The 12488-nt window shown below is 27.6% G+C and overlaps 1 protein-coding gene across 1 annotated transcript; it reads right to left on the reverse strand.

Annotated features, from left to right (window-relative positions):
• Positions 1 to 8577: 8577 nt before the first annotated feature.
• Positions 8578 to 8742, reverse strand: M406DRAFT_270251 (uncharacterized protein; the record flags this gene model as incomplete). The annotated part of the gene is made up of 1 exon (XM_040918067.1): positions 8578 to 8742. A coding segment is annotated over one exon (165 nt), but the record flags the coding sequence as incomplete, so codon positions are not given.
• Between the last annotated feature and the right edge of the window lie 3746 nt (positions 8743 to 12488).

A 12488-nucleotide genomic window follows, 5' to 3' on the forward strand; every position in this document is an offset into this window, starting at 1 on the left:
AATTGATTCGAGAATTATGCTCTTTAAGCTATGAAAGTTTCATAATTAGCTTATATTATACTATATTCATGATATTAAAGGAAGCTCTAATTATATATTCTTGAATTAAGATAGATAGATAATTAGTTTTCTTATTGATTATTTCTTAATTATATATAATAAGTTATTCTTCTATAGTGCTGAGAATATATAAGTATTTCTTTTATTTTTATTGTAGTTATATCTGATTAATAATATATAGAGATATAAAGTTTCTCTGAGTATTACTGTTCAATAATGCGCTATACTTGTATTCTTAAATATCTATATTGAACTTAATATAAATATAATCTATTCTGAAAGCTTTATATAGGAACTATTCTGATCTGATTATCTGCAGTCTCTTTATAAGCAATTCTGTTCTTTTGGAATTATTAAGAACTGCTTATTCTTCTAAGCTTGCTTTGCTGCTTCTCAAGCAAGCTTCTTAGCTTGCTTTTACTTATATTATTATTATTTCTAATCTTTCTTCTATTAATGCTAGTTGCAAATCTTATTGCTAATATAAATTATATAGAATATTATCTTATACTGCTACTATTTTATCTTCTTGTTTATATATTATATGAAATAATTATCTAATAGCTTAATATATACATTGTAGTACTATTTATTAAGAACTTCTCTGAAATGGAATTTCTTTTTTTTAATAGCTTAAAAGATTTGTTCTGATTCTCTGATGAAGAACTATTCGTATTGCATCTTATCCGAAAAATGCATTTTGCAGTTATAATAAATGCAGAAAATCCATGTTAGTTCATAGTGTAGATTGTAAAGTAAGCTGATTCAAGGATTCTTATCTTATTATGCTTTAATATTTTGCAAAAGGATATAGATAAAGAGCTTTTCTAGCTCTATTTTATAAATAAGATATTCAATCTATATTGTTTTCTTATTCTATCTAATGCTGAAAGGAAATCTTCTTATAAGCTTCTTAGATTTATTATTTATAAGAGATTCTAGTAAATCGTTGAGCTATTTACTCTAGTTTGATTCCTTTGTTATCTGAAAAGCATTTTCAGTATTAATTAGATATTTATACCAATAATCGAAAAAGTATCATTCTTTATTCATATCTCTAATCATAGTGCTTAGCATAAGCAATAAAGAATATTAAAGAATATTATTGCTAAGCTCTTCTTTCAATATCTAAATACTCTATTCTGCAATATTAAAGCAATCCGAATTGCTACTTATAGGAATGCTGAGCATACACTCTCATTCTGCTGTTGCTATTTATTTGTAGCGCTTAGATTTCTAAGAGAACTATTCTGAATCTTTCTTATTCAAGAGATATATTAAGCAGTTGTTATTATAGCAGAATATTCAGCTGAGACTTCTATGATTAATAGAATTCGATACTTGCTCTAAGGAAGTATTTTTGCTTAGTTGATTGAGTTTCTGTTGCTAAGCAATATTTACTTAGTATTCTTTCTGAATTAGTTGCTATTTGTTTTTCCGGGATTAATAGCAATTGTATACTATATATTCTTATTTATTATAATTATAGCAAGTAATATTATTCTTCTTGCTATACTGCTTATTAGCTGTATTGAGTTTTATAAGATTGGCATATATAGTGCTGCTTTAAGCTATACTGCTATATTGATTGCTATTCTTGTTTTAAAATTTCTTATCTGTATTAGCTAGAAATCTTTAAGTTTAGCTTTCTTTCTTCTTAAACTTCTCTATTCATTATTTATATAAATAGTTATTAATATGAATAGCTTAATTAGAGAATGTTGCAAAGTTCTTCAGCTAATTCTGCTTGAAAATTTTATCTTTAATATTATTCTTAAATTTCTTATAATAATGCTTTATAAGATTCTTATTTTCCTACAGAAATTATACTAAGAATTGCTTAAATCTAACTATATAGATAAAAGCTAATTTAGTTTGCTTGAGATTTATAAGCTGCTAAGCTATAATGTATTCTTTATTAGAATTATTAAAGATTTTCTTAAGAGCTTTTTCAAAGTTTTCAAAAAAATTAAATATATTCTTAGTATTCTGGATATGTACATTGAGATTATTCTAATGCTCTAAGTAGTTGTATAAAGAAAGCTTGTACTAGATGAGAGTATTCTTTTCGAGATAAATCTCTGCAAAAATAATCTTTTCAGATTCTCTGATAAATTGAGTCTTATAATATAAAAAATATGCTCTGCAGTAAGTAAGGAATCTATGCAGCATTTTTTGGTTGCTATTATATATAGCAAGCTTATTCATCTTGTATACTTTTCTAGCGCTACTGGTGATTGCAGAGATAGACTGCGCCTGCTGAGCCTGTTGAGCTAGCTAAGCTTATTAGTTAGCAATAGTAGCGCTCTGAGCCTGCTGTTGTTCGTGCAGGTTCTGAATATGTTGAGTAAGCTAGTATATCTGATTAACTAGTTCTTCCTGAATAGAGATATATAAGGATGAAGAGATTTCTGAAGAAGCTATCATATTCTGTATTGCTCAAGAGAATAATACTGAACTATTTTTGAATAAGAGTTATTAAAATGTAATAAGCACTGCAGCAATCCGAAGATTTCTAAGTATATAAAGAATTTATACTAACAAGAGCAGTATTAAAGTATCAAATCCTTGAATATAGAACTATATAAGTTCTAATAAGCAATGTAAATATTTACTGCTTTTGAAGCTACTCAGTGTATAAGATTGAATACTTAGATTAACAACTGAAAAGCTATATACTAAATCTATCTAATGATAATAAATGTGTTCTTATATATTTAGCTCTTCAGTTCTGACTAATCTGATTATATTATAATTCCTTATAATTATTTCTCTGAATATGTTGACTATGTTTATAGCTAACATAGTTGCGCTAGCAATTCTAATCCGGATTATATAATCCTGATTGGTATCCGATGTTGGGTCGTGATATCTAGTCCCTTGGTTGGTGGAGCTTATCCTGTGATCTGCATGTTGGATAAGTTATAACAATTATTGATTGCAATTATCTCTCTGAATACAGCTTGTTCTTATAAGATCTAGCTAGTAGTTTAATCAATTTGAGGATTATACTTCTTAAGCTATAGAAGTTCCATAATCAGCTTATGCTGTACTGTATTCATAATATTGAAAGAAACTCTGATTGCATGTTCTTGGATTGAGATAGATAGATAATTAATCTTCTTATTGATTACTCCTTAGTTATATGCAACAGATTGTTCTTTTACAGTGCTGAGAGTATATAGTTGCTTCTTTCATTTCTACTGTAGTTATGCTTGGTTGATGATATATAGAAATATAAAGTTTCTCTGAGTGCTACTATTCAATAGTGCACTATACTTATATTCTCGAATATATATATTGAACTTAATATAAGCATAATTTGCTTTAAAAGCTTTATATAGGAATTGTTCCGATCTGATTATTTGCAATTCCTTTATAAATAATCTTATTCTTTTAAATTTATTAAGAACTGCTTATTCTTCTAAGCTTGCTTTACTACTTCTTAAGTAAGCTTCTTAGCTTATCTTTACTTATATCATTATTATTTCTAATCTTTCTTCTATTAATGCTAATTGCAAATCTTATTATTAATATAAATTATACAGAACATTATTTTGTACTGCTACTATTCTATTTTCTTATTTATGTATTGCATAGAACAGTTGTTTAATAGTTTGATGTATATATTATAATGCTATCTATTAAGAACTTTTCTGAAGCAGAGTTTCTGTTTTTTAATAGCTTGAAGGATTTGCTCTGATTCTCTAATGGAAAACTATTTGTATTATATCTTGTTCGAGAAATACATTTTGCAGCTATAATAGATGCAGGAAATCTATGCTAGTTTGTAATATAGGTTATGAAGTAAGCTGATCTGAAGATTCTCGTCTTATTATATCTTGATATCTTGTAAGAGAATGCAAATAAAGAACTCTTTTAGCTTTATTCTGTAGATAAGATACTCAATTTATATTATTTCCTTATTTCACTCAATACTAAAGAGAAACCTTTCTGTAAGCTTGTTAGATTCATTGTTCATGAGAAGCTCTGATAGATTGCTAGATCATTCGTTCTAATCGGTTTCTTTTGCTGCTTGTAAAGCGTTTTCGGTATTATTCAGATATTTATACTAATAACTAAGAGAGTATTATCTCTTATCTGTATCCCTGGTTATAGTGCTTAGCATAAGTAATAATAAATGTTGAAGAGTATTGTTGCTAAGCTCTTTCTCCAACGCTTGAATGCTACATTCAATAATATTGAAGCAGTTTAAGTTATTACTGCTTGTAGTAATGCTGAGCATATATACTCGCTCTGCTATTGCTATCTATCTGCAGCACTTAGATTTCTAGAAGAATCATTCTAAGCTTTCCTTACTCAAGAGATATATTAAGCAGTTATTATTATAATAGAATATTCAGCTAAAACTTCCGTAATTAATAGAATTCGATACTTGCTCCAAGGGAATATTTTTGCTTAGTTGATTGAGTTTCTATTGCTAAGCAATATTCATCTAGCATTCTTTCTGAACTAGTTGCTATTTATTCTTTCGGAATTGATAGCAATTATATGCTATATATCTCTGCTTGTTGCAGTTATAGCAAGTAATACTGCTCTTCTTGCTGTATTGCTTATTAGCTGTATTGAGCTCTATAAAGCTAGTATGCATAATGCTGCTCTGAGCTATATTGCTCTGTTAACTGCTATTCTTATATTAGAGTTTCTTGCTTATATTAGCTGAAAATCTCTAAATCTAGCTTTCTTCTTTCTTAAACTTTTTTATTTATTATTCATATAAACAGTTGTTAATGCAGATTGCTTGATTAGAAAATATTGCAAAGTCTTCTAGCTAATTCTGCTTAAAGATTTCATTCTTAATATCATTCTTGAATCTCTTATAATAGTATTTCATAAGATTCTTATCTTTCTATAGAAGTTTTGCTAAGAGCTATTTGAATCTAATTATATAAGCTAAAGCTAATTTAATCTATTTGAGATTTATAAGCTACTAAGCTGTAATATATTCTTTATTAGAATTATTAAAGATCTTCTTAAAAGCTTTCTTAAAGCTTTTAAAGAAATCAAATATATTCTTAATACTCTAAGTATGCATATTGGAATTATTCTGATACTCTAGATGATTGTATAGAGAAAGCTTATATTAGATAAGAGCATTCTTTTCGAGATGAGTTCCTACAAGGATAACTTTCTCAGATTTCCTAATAAACTGAATTATATGATGCAGAAAGTATGCTCTACAGTAGATAAGAAATCTATATAGTATCTTCTAATTGCTATTATATATAGCGAGTTTGTTCATCTTATATACTTTTTCAGTGCTACTAGTGATTGCAGAGATGAACTGTGCCTGCTGAGCCTGTTAAGCTAGCTAAGCTTGTTGGTTAGCAATAGTAGCGCTCTGAGCCTGCTATTGTTCGCGCAGATTCTGAATACGCTAAGTAAGCTGATACATCTGATTAATCAGTTCTTCCTGAGTAGAAGCGCATGAAGAGATTCCTGAAGAAGCTATCGTATTCTGTATTGCTTAAGAAGTAATACTGAACTGTTCTTGAACAAGAGTTGTTAAAATGTAATAAGCATTGCAGCAATCCGAAGATTTCAAAGTATACAAAGAGGGTTTATACTAACAAAAGCAGTATCAAAGTATTAAGTTCTTGAATACGGAACTGTACAAGTTCTCAATAAGCGATGCAAGTATTCACTGCCTTTGAAGCTATTAGAGTAGAGAGTAATCTGATACTTAGATTAATAACTGAAGAGCTATATACTGCATCTATCTAATAGTAATGAATATATTCTTATATATCCAGCTCTTCAGTATAGCTCATCTTAGCTCACTACTGATTCAGATGATCCAGGCTTACTGGATCATCTAATGATCCAGTAATCCATCCCTGTTGTAATTCTAACTCTGAGTTGTATAATCAATGTTTAGTTAGAACGTTGGGTTCTTGATATCTGATCCTTGTTACTCGTGACCTGTTTCGTGACCTGCATGTTGGATGAGTCATAACAAGTAGCAAACTCCTTTGCAATTACAGAACAAACTCCAGCAGCAATACAAGCTCGCTTCTCTCTAGCTTTCTCATGCTTTAGCTTCTTCATACTGAAAAAGCCTTGATAAACAGCTTTTATTATTCTTTCAAATTACAGATGCTTTTGCTTTCGCAAACATTCCATCTCTGTAGCAGCATTGCATAGCTGCTTCTCAGTATTCTCGAGTTAGTTCTCCAAGTATTAATATTGGATGCCTATCTAATGAATTTCCGCTATACTCAGCCTCTGAATGTTGTACTGGGAGCAGCTTAGGCGAATACATTCAGTGCAACAGAAGGAATCTTCAACAGAGATTTAACAAAACTGAATACTATAATCCTTGCAGAAAGAATAGAAAGGCATAATAATAGCATTTTGAAGGATTAAGAAAAGAAGAGAATCCTTTTATTTAGTCTTCTCAGCACAAGAATAAGATTTGTTAATTCTATTTAATATCTCAATTAGGAAAGCAAGATCATATATACGGAAGACTGATTAGAATACTTATAAAAGATTATTAAGAATAATAACTGATAAAAGGGAAATAATATTATAATTTATTCAATATGCAGATTATGAATAGATTATAAGTAATAAGAACTAGATATTAAGAATTCAATATTCTAATAAAATATTAATTATATAGCTCAGAATTAGAGTTACAAGCATAACTAATCAGAAAGAATAGCTTTGTATATATGCTATTCAAAGCTAGCAGAATAACTTAAATATATTGCTATTCAATATATTCATACTAAAGAGCTGAATATATAATCATACATTCATTACTATTAAATAGATTATTATATATAGCTCTTCAATTGTTAATCTAAGTATCAGATTACTCTCTTACTCTAATAGCTTTAAAGGCAGTGAATACTTGCATAGTTATCCCAGTTGTATTTCTGTATTCAAGGCTTATACTTAGCACTGCTCTTGTTAGCATAAACTCTTTGTATACTTTGGAATCTTCGGATTACTGCAGTGCTTATTACATACTTGCTCTAAGAAAATGTTTTTGCTTAGCTGATTGAATTGCTATACTTATATTATATTAAGCTATTATTCTTTAGAAACAGATTTTTATTATTAAAGCTTTTTAAGCTAGCAATAATCTTATATAATATAGCTTAGTGTAATGAGCACTGCAGCAATTCGAAGATTCCTAAGTACACGAAGAGGTTTATGCTAATAAGAGCGGTATTAAAGTGCCAAGTCCTTGAATACGAAACTATACAAGTCTTAGTAAGCGATACAAGTATTCACTGCCTTTAAAGCTACTTAGTATATGAAACTGAATACTTAGATTAACAACTAAAGAGCTATATACTGAATTTATCTAGTAATAATGAATGTATTCTTATATATTCAGCTCTTCAGTATAGCTTATTAAGATCGCTAGCAAGTCTAGCAATTCAAGATATAAAGCTTATTAGGATTACTAGCAAGCTTAACAATCCTTCCTTCTTTACAATTCTAACTCTGGATTATATAATCAATATTTTATTAGAATATTAGATTCTTAATATCTGATTCTTATTATTTGTAACTTATTTTCATAATCTGCATATTAGATAGATTATAATATTATTTTCCTTCTATTAGTTATTATTTCTAATAATCTTCTATAAGTATTCTAGCAAATCTCCATATTTATAATCTTGCCTTCCTAATCAAGATGCTGAATAGAATTAATAAAGTTGCAAAACTGAAATTCTCGAATTCTCGCTTTAATAAAAAGAAGCAGAAAGATTTCCTTCTTCAGTTTATTCTTTCAAATAGTTTCGATATACATCCCTATTCTTATTGTAATAATTAAAGCTTGCAATTATATATCGTTTTTTCTTATAATTCATTCTATTGCTTGGAATGCATTTCTCAGAATTGCATCAAGTATAATATTCTAAAGCTAACGAATGCTGCTGAATTCCTTCTTATCTCTACTTAGTATTAAAAGCTAGAGAATGAAATAGAAGAGTTGGAATTGAAATTGCTTTAATTATATTAATAAAAGAAGATATAATATAAGAAGATATCTTAAGCTATTTATTGAAATCTTAAGAATCTTAAAGAGCTTAAGAAAGAGAAAGCTGAGAAAGCTGAAGCTAAGAAAGTGCATATTGCTGCTGAAGTGCAGGCTGTAGTAGCTGAGAAATCTGCTATTGTAGCTAGAGATTCTTCTTTTGAGAGTTTTAACTGGAATTCTGTGAATCTGGAGAATTCTGTAGTTAACTAATTGAGTTTCCTGGAGAATAAGATCTCTAAGAGCTCTGGATCTCGATTTGAGATGAAGCGATCATCTTAGATGCTAGTTTTCCTTTTTCAATATTCAGCTATTTTTTTCTAAGCATTTTTAATATTTTTCTGCAGTTCTTAAGAATTTTCGCTTGCTAGATAATCTTTTTATTTAATAAGATATTTCTTTGTATTATCTGTACTTCTATGCTTAAGAATCTTCTTTATCTTATATTCTAATTCATTATTTTTCACTTCTGCTATATTATCTATTAATATTTTCTATACTGCTAGTTTCAGCAATAAAATATAAAAAACTAAGTATATTCTCATCTTATAAGATAATACTAACTTGTAATTAACTGAGAAAATCTGTTGCAAGATTTTGAAGAATTCTAACTTCTTATAATTAAGTTTGTTGCTGAATCTGATTGTTTTAATATTTTTTCAAAATAGATAAACCTTATCTTCCTTCTATAGAATTAGTTTCTCAATCCTCTTGGAATTTGTATATTGTATTATTCATTTTTGAATGAATTATAATTCTAATCGGAGTTCTTTCTGAACTTTCTTAATCTTTTTAATTCTTTTGTTTGCAGTTTCTATATCTGCTTCTAGTAGTACTTTGTAATAAGCTATTAGATTGTATTTATAGAATATAAAGAATAATGATTTCTTTATTATACTTGTATCTGCATTATTATAAGCAAACTATATAAGAAATAATAGATTAATTCAGTTATTCTATTTCTAATTAATATAATATTATAAGTATTATTTAATAACTTAATTCATTCTTTCTGTTTATTTATCTGTTTATAAGTAAAATGCTGTGAATATTCTGTAGTATATTCCGAGCTGTTTCATAAGCAAAGTTCAAAACTTTGAATTGAACTTTCTATTTCTATTGAAGATTACTTTCTCTAGCATGCTATGATTAGCAATAATCATTCTGAGGAATGTATATACAAGTTCCTCTGCTATACTGCTTTTCTTATAGGAGAGAAAATAAGCATACTTGCTTAGTTTGCAAACTACTACTAAGATACTATTATATTGCATCTTAGTTAAAAGTTCTTATAAAAGAAATAGCTTAATAATAAAGTTTAAACTAATGAATTGCTAAATAGTTATAAGTACTGATAAGAAGTATAGTAATCTATAAAGCTTATATCTTTCTATCTTATTCTTCTTGCAGCTATTGCATTATTATAGAATATTCTCAATTCTTTTCCTAAAGCTTAATAAATTTTAATATCTTTTAATACATTTATAAATTGCTCTAATTCCCTGATATTCATATGCTAGTATACTGTATACATTCTTAATATAATTATCTTATTCATCTGAAATCATTGATTCTGAATTCTTCTCTAAGAGTTTAATTCTGAAGATAGCATTCAGTTCTCTATATGCATTAACAAGATCTTCTAACTCGTTTTGAACAAAAATGTTCTATATATTCGAGGAATCTGTATCTCGATAGTCTATTCTTCTGCTAAAAGTATCTGCTTATTCGTTTTCCGAGCTTTTGCAATATACAATTTTGAAATCGAATTGTAAAAGGAATTCTGCTTATCTAACTTATTGCTTATTCAAAACCTTAGTTATTATGAATATAATTAGATTCTTGTAATCTAAATAAACTATGATTAAATATTATATGCTAATGAGATAGTATTGCTATTTCTTGAAAGCTTTTATTATTATTATAAGTTTCTAATTAGGGATTTTATAGTTGATTTCCAAGCTATTCAACTTCTTTGAGAAGTTGCTTACAATCCTTAGATACTCTTAGTTATCTTGCTAGCTAAGTTGTTCTCTGAGTGTATATTCTGATATATCAGTCTTAACTTCAAAGAGTTTATAAAAGTCTGCTTTATACAGAACTAGCTCTAAGGTAATGTACTTGATAATCTTATCAAAAGCTTCTTATACTCTGAAGATTCATTTGAAGGATTGATTCCTTTTAGTAAGATTTGTAAGAGAATATATAATTCAGCTATAATTCTTGATAAACTGTTTATAGAAGTTAATATATTCGAGAAAAAACCTAATATTCCTAACATTCTTAAGAATTAGCTAGTTTCTAATAGCTTCTATCTTATTCTTCTGTAGCTTAATACATCTCAGCTCAATTATAAATCCGAGATAGTTAACTTTTTGTATGTGAAAGTAGCTCTTTGCAAGCTTTACAAGAAGCTTCGCATCCTGAAGTGTTTGCAATACTATTTCCATATATTTCTTATATTCTTCCAATATTCAAGAGTAAATAAGAATATTGTTAAGATAAGCAATAATAAACTGATTTAGATATTTGTATAGAATATAATTAATCATTTTCTGAAATAAAGCTGAAGTATTCGTTAAACTAAAAAGCATAATCAAATATTTGTAGTATCTGTAGCATATTCTGAAAGCAGTTTTCTATTCTTCTCCTTCTTTTATTCTAATCAGATTATAAGCTTCTTTTAGATCTAGAATTATAAATCATTATACTCCTTATAGCTTATCTTATAATTCCTTAATAAGTAGTAACGAATATTAGTTCTTAATTATAATATTATTGAATTGCTTATAGTTAATATATAGCTTAAGCTTGCTATTTTTCTTAGATATAAACAGAATAGAGTATTCTGCTGATAATTGCAATAATTATATATATCCTTTCTTAAGATTCTTGTTGAGATACTTCCTAAGTGCTTCTAGCTATATCTTATTTAATTCATAGATAGAAAAGAACTTAAGCTATTTTCCTTCTTATAGCAGGATCTTATAATCATATAAGCTGTATTTCAGTAGTCCTATATCCAATTCTCTCTGGAATAGTTTCTTAAATTTGTAATATTTCTATAATATATTTGCAAGTATTGGTTCTGATTTCTATGCTATTTCTGCTATCTGGAGGAATAATAGGTACTATTAAGCATGCTTTTTTTCTGATAGCGTTTTCGAAAGCTTTAAGCGTTCGCTCCGAGCTGAACCAAGCGCTTAAGAGCCTAATTTCGAGATTTTTCCCGTATAAGTTTACAATTCATATTCTGAAGCTTGTTCTTATCGCTCTGAAGCAGACCAACTTGCTGAAAGTCTTGCTTCCATTATTTTGCTAATCTGTTAATGCTCTAATACTGTTTAAGTTTGCTTATTACTAGATTCTTCTCCTTGAACTGCTAGCTCTGCTAACTTGAAAGTATGTATGAAGTTGTATAAAGCTTCTTTTTCTGAGTATTCTTCAATTACTAGCTTCAATTCTGTGCTATTGATTATAATTATCTCTCTAGATACAGCTTGTTCTTATAAGATCTAGCTAGTAGTTTAATCAATTCGAGAATTATACTTCTTAAGCTATAAAAGCTTTATAATCAGCTTATACTATGCTATATTCATAATATTAAAGGAAGCTCTGATTATGCATTCTTGAATTAAGATAAATAGATGATTAATCTTCTTATTGATTACTCCTTAGTTGTATGTAATAGGTTGTTCTTTTATGATGCTAAGAATATATAAGCATTTCTTTCATTTTCATTATAGTTATGCTTGATTAATAATATATAGGAATATAAAGTTTTCCTAAGCGCTACTATTCAATAGTATGCTATATTTATATCCTTGAATATATATATTGAACTTAATATAAGCATAATTTATTCTAAAAGCTTTATATAGAAACTGTTTCAATCTAATTATCTGCAGTTCCTTTACAAGCAATTCTATTCTTTTAAATTTATTAAGAACTATCTATTCTTCTAAGCTTGCTTTGCTGCTTCTTAAGCAAGCTTCTTAGCTTATTTTTGCTTATATTATTATTATTTCTAATCTTTCTTCTATTAATACTAATTGCAAATCTTATTATTAATATAAATTATATAAAGTATTATTTTGCATTATTATCATTTTATTTTCTTATTTATACATTGCATAGAGCAATTATCTAGTAATCTAATATATATATTGTAATGCTGTTTATTGAGAATCTTTCTAAAGCAGAGTTCTTATTCTTCAATAGCTTGAAGAATTTATTCCGATTTTCTAATAAAGAACTATTCGTATTGCATTTTGTTTGAGAAATGCATTCTGCAGCTATAATAGATACAAAAGATTCAAATTAGTTTATAGTATAGATTGTAAAGTAAGCTAATCTAAGAATTCTTATCTTCTTATATCTCGATGCTTTGCAAGAGAATGTAGAT

This window comes from Cryphonectria parasitica (genome assembly GCF_011745365.1).
Source record: "Cryphonectria parasitica EP155 unplaced genomic scaffold M406scaffold_13, whole genome shotgun sequence".
NCBI classification, from domain to species: Eukaryota; Fungi; Ascomycota; class Sordariomycetes; order Diaporthales; family Cryphonectriaceae; genus Cryphonectria; species Cryphonectria parasitica.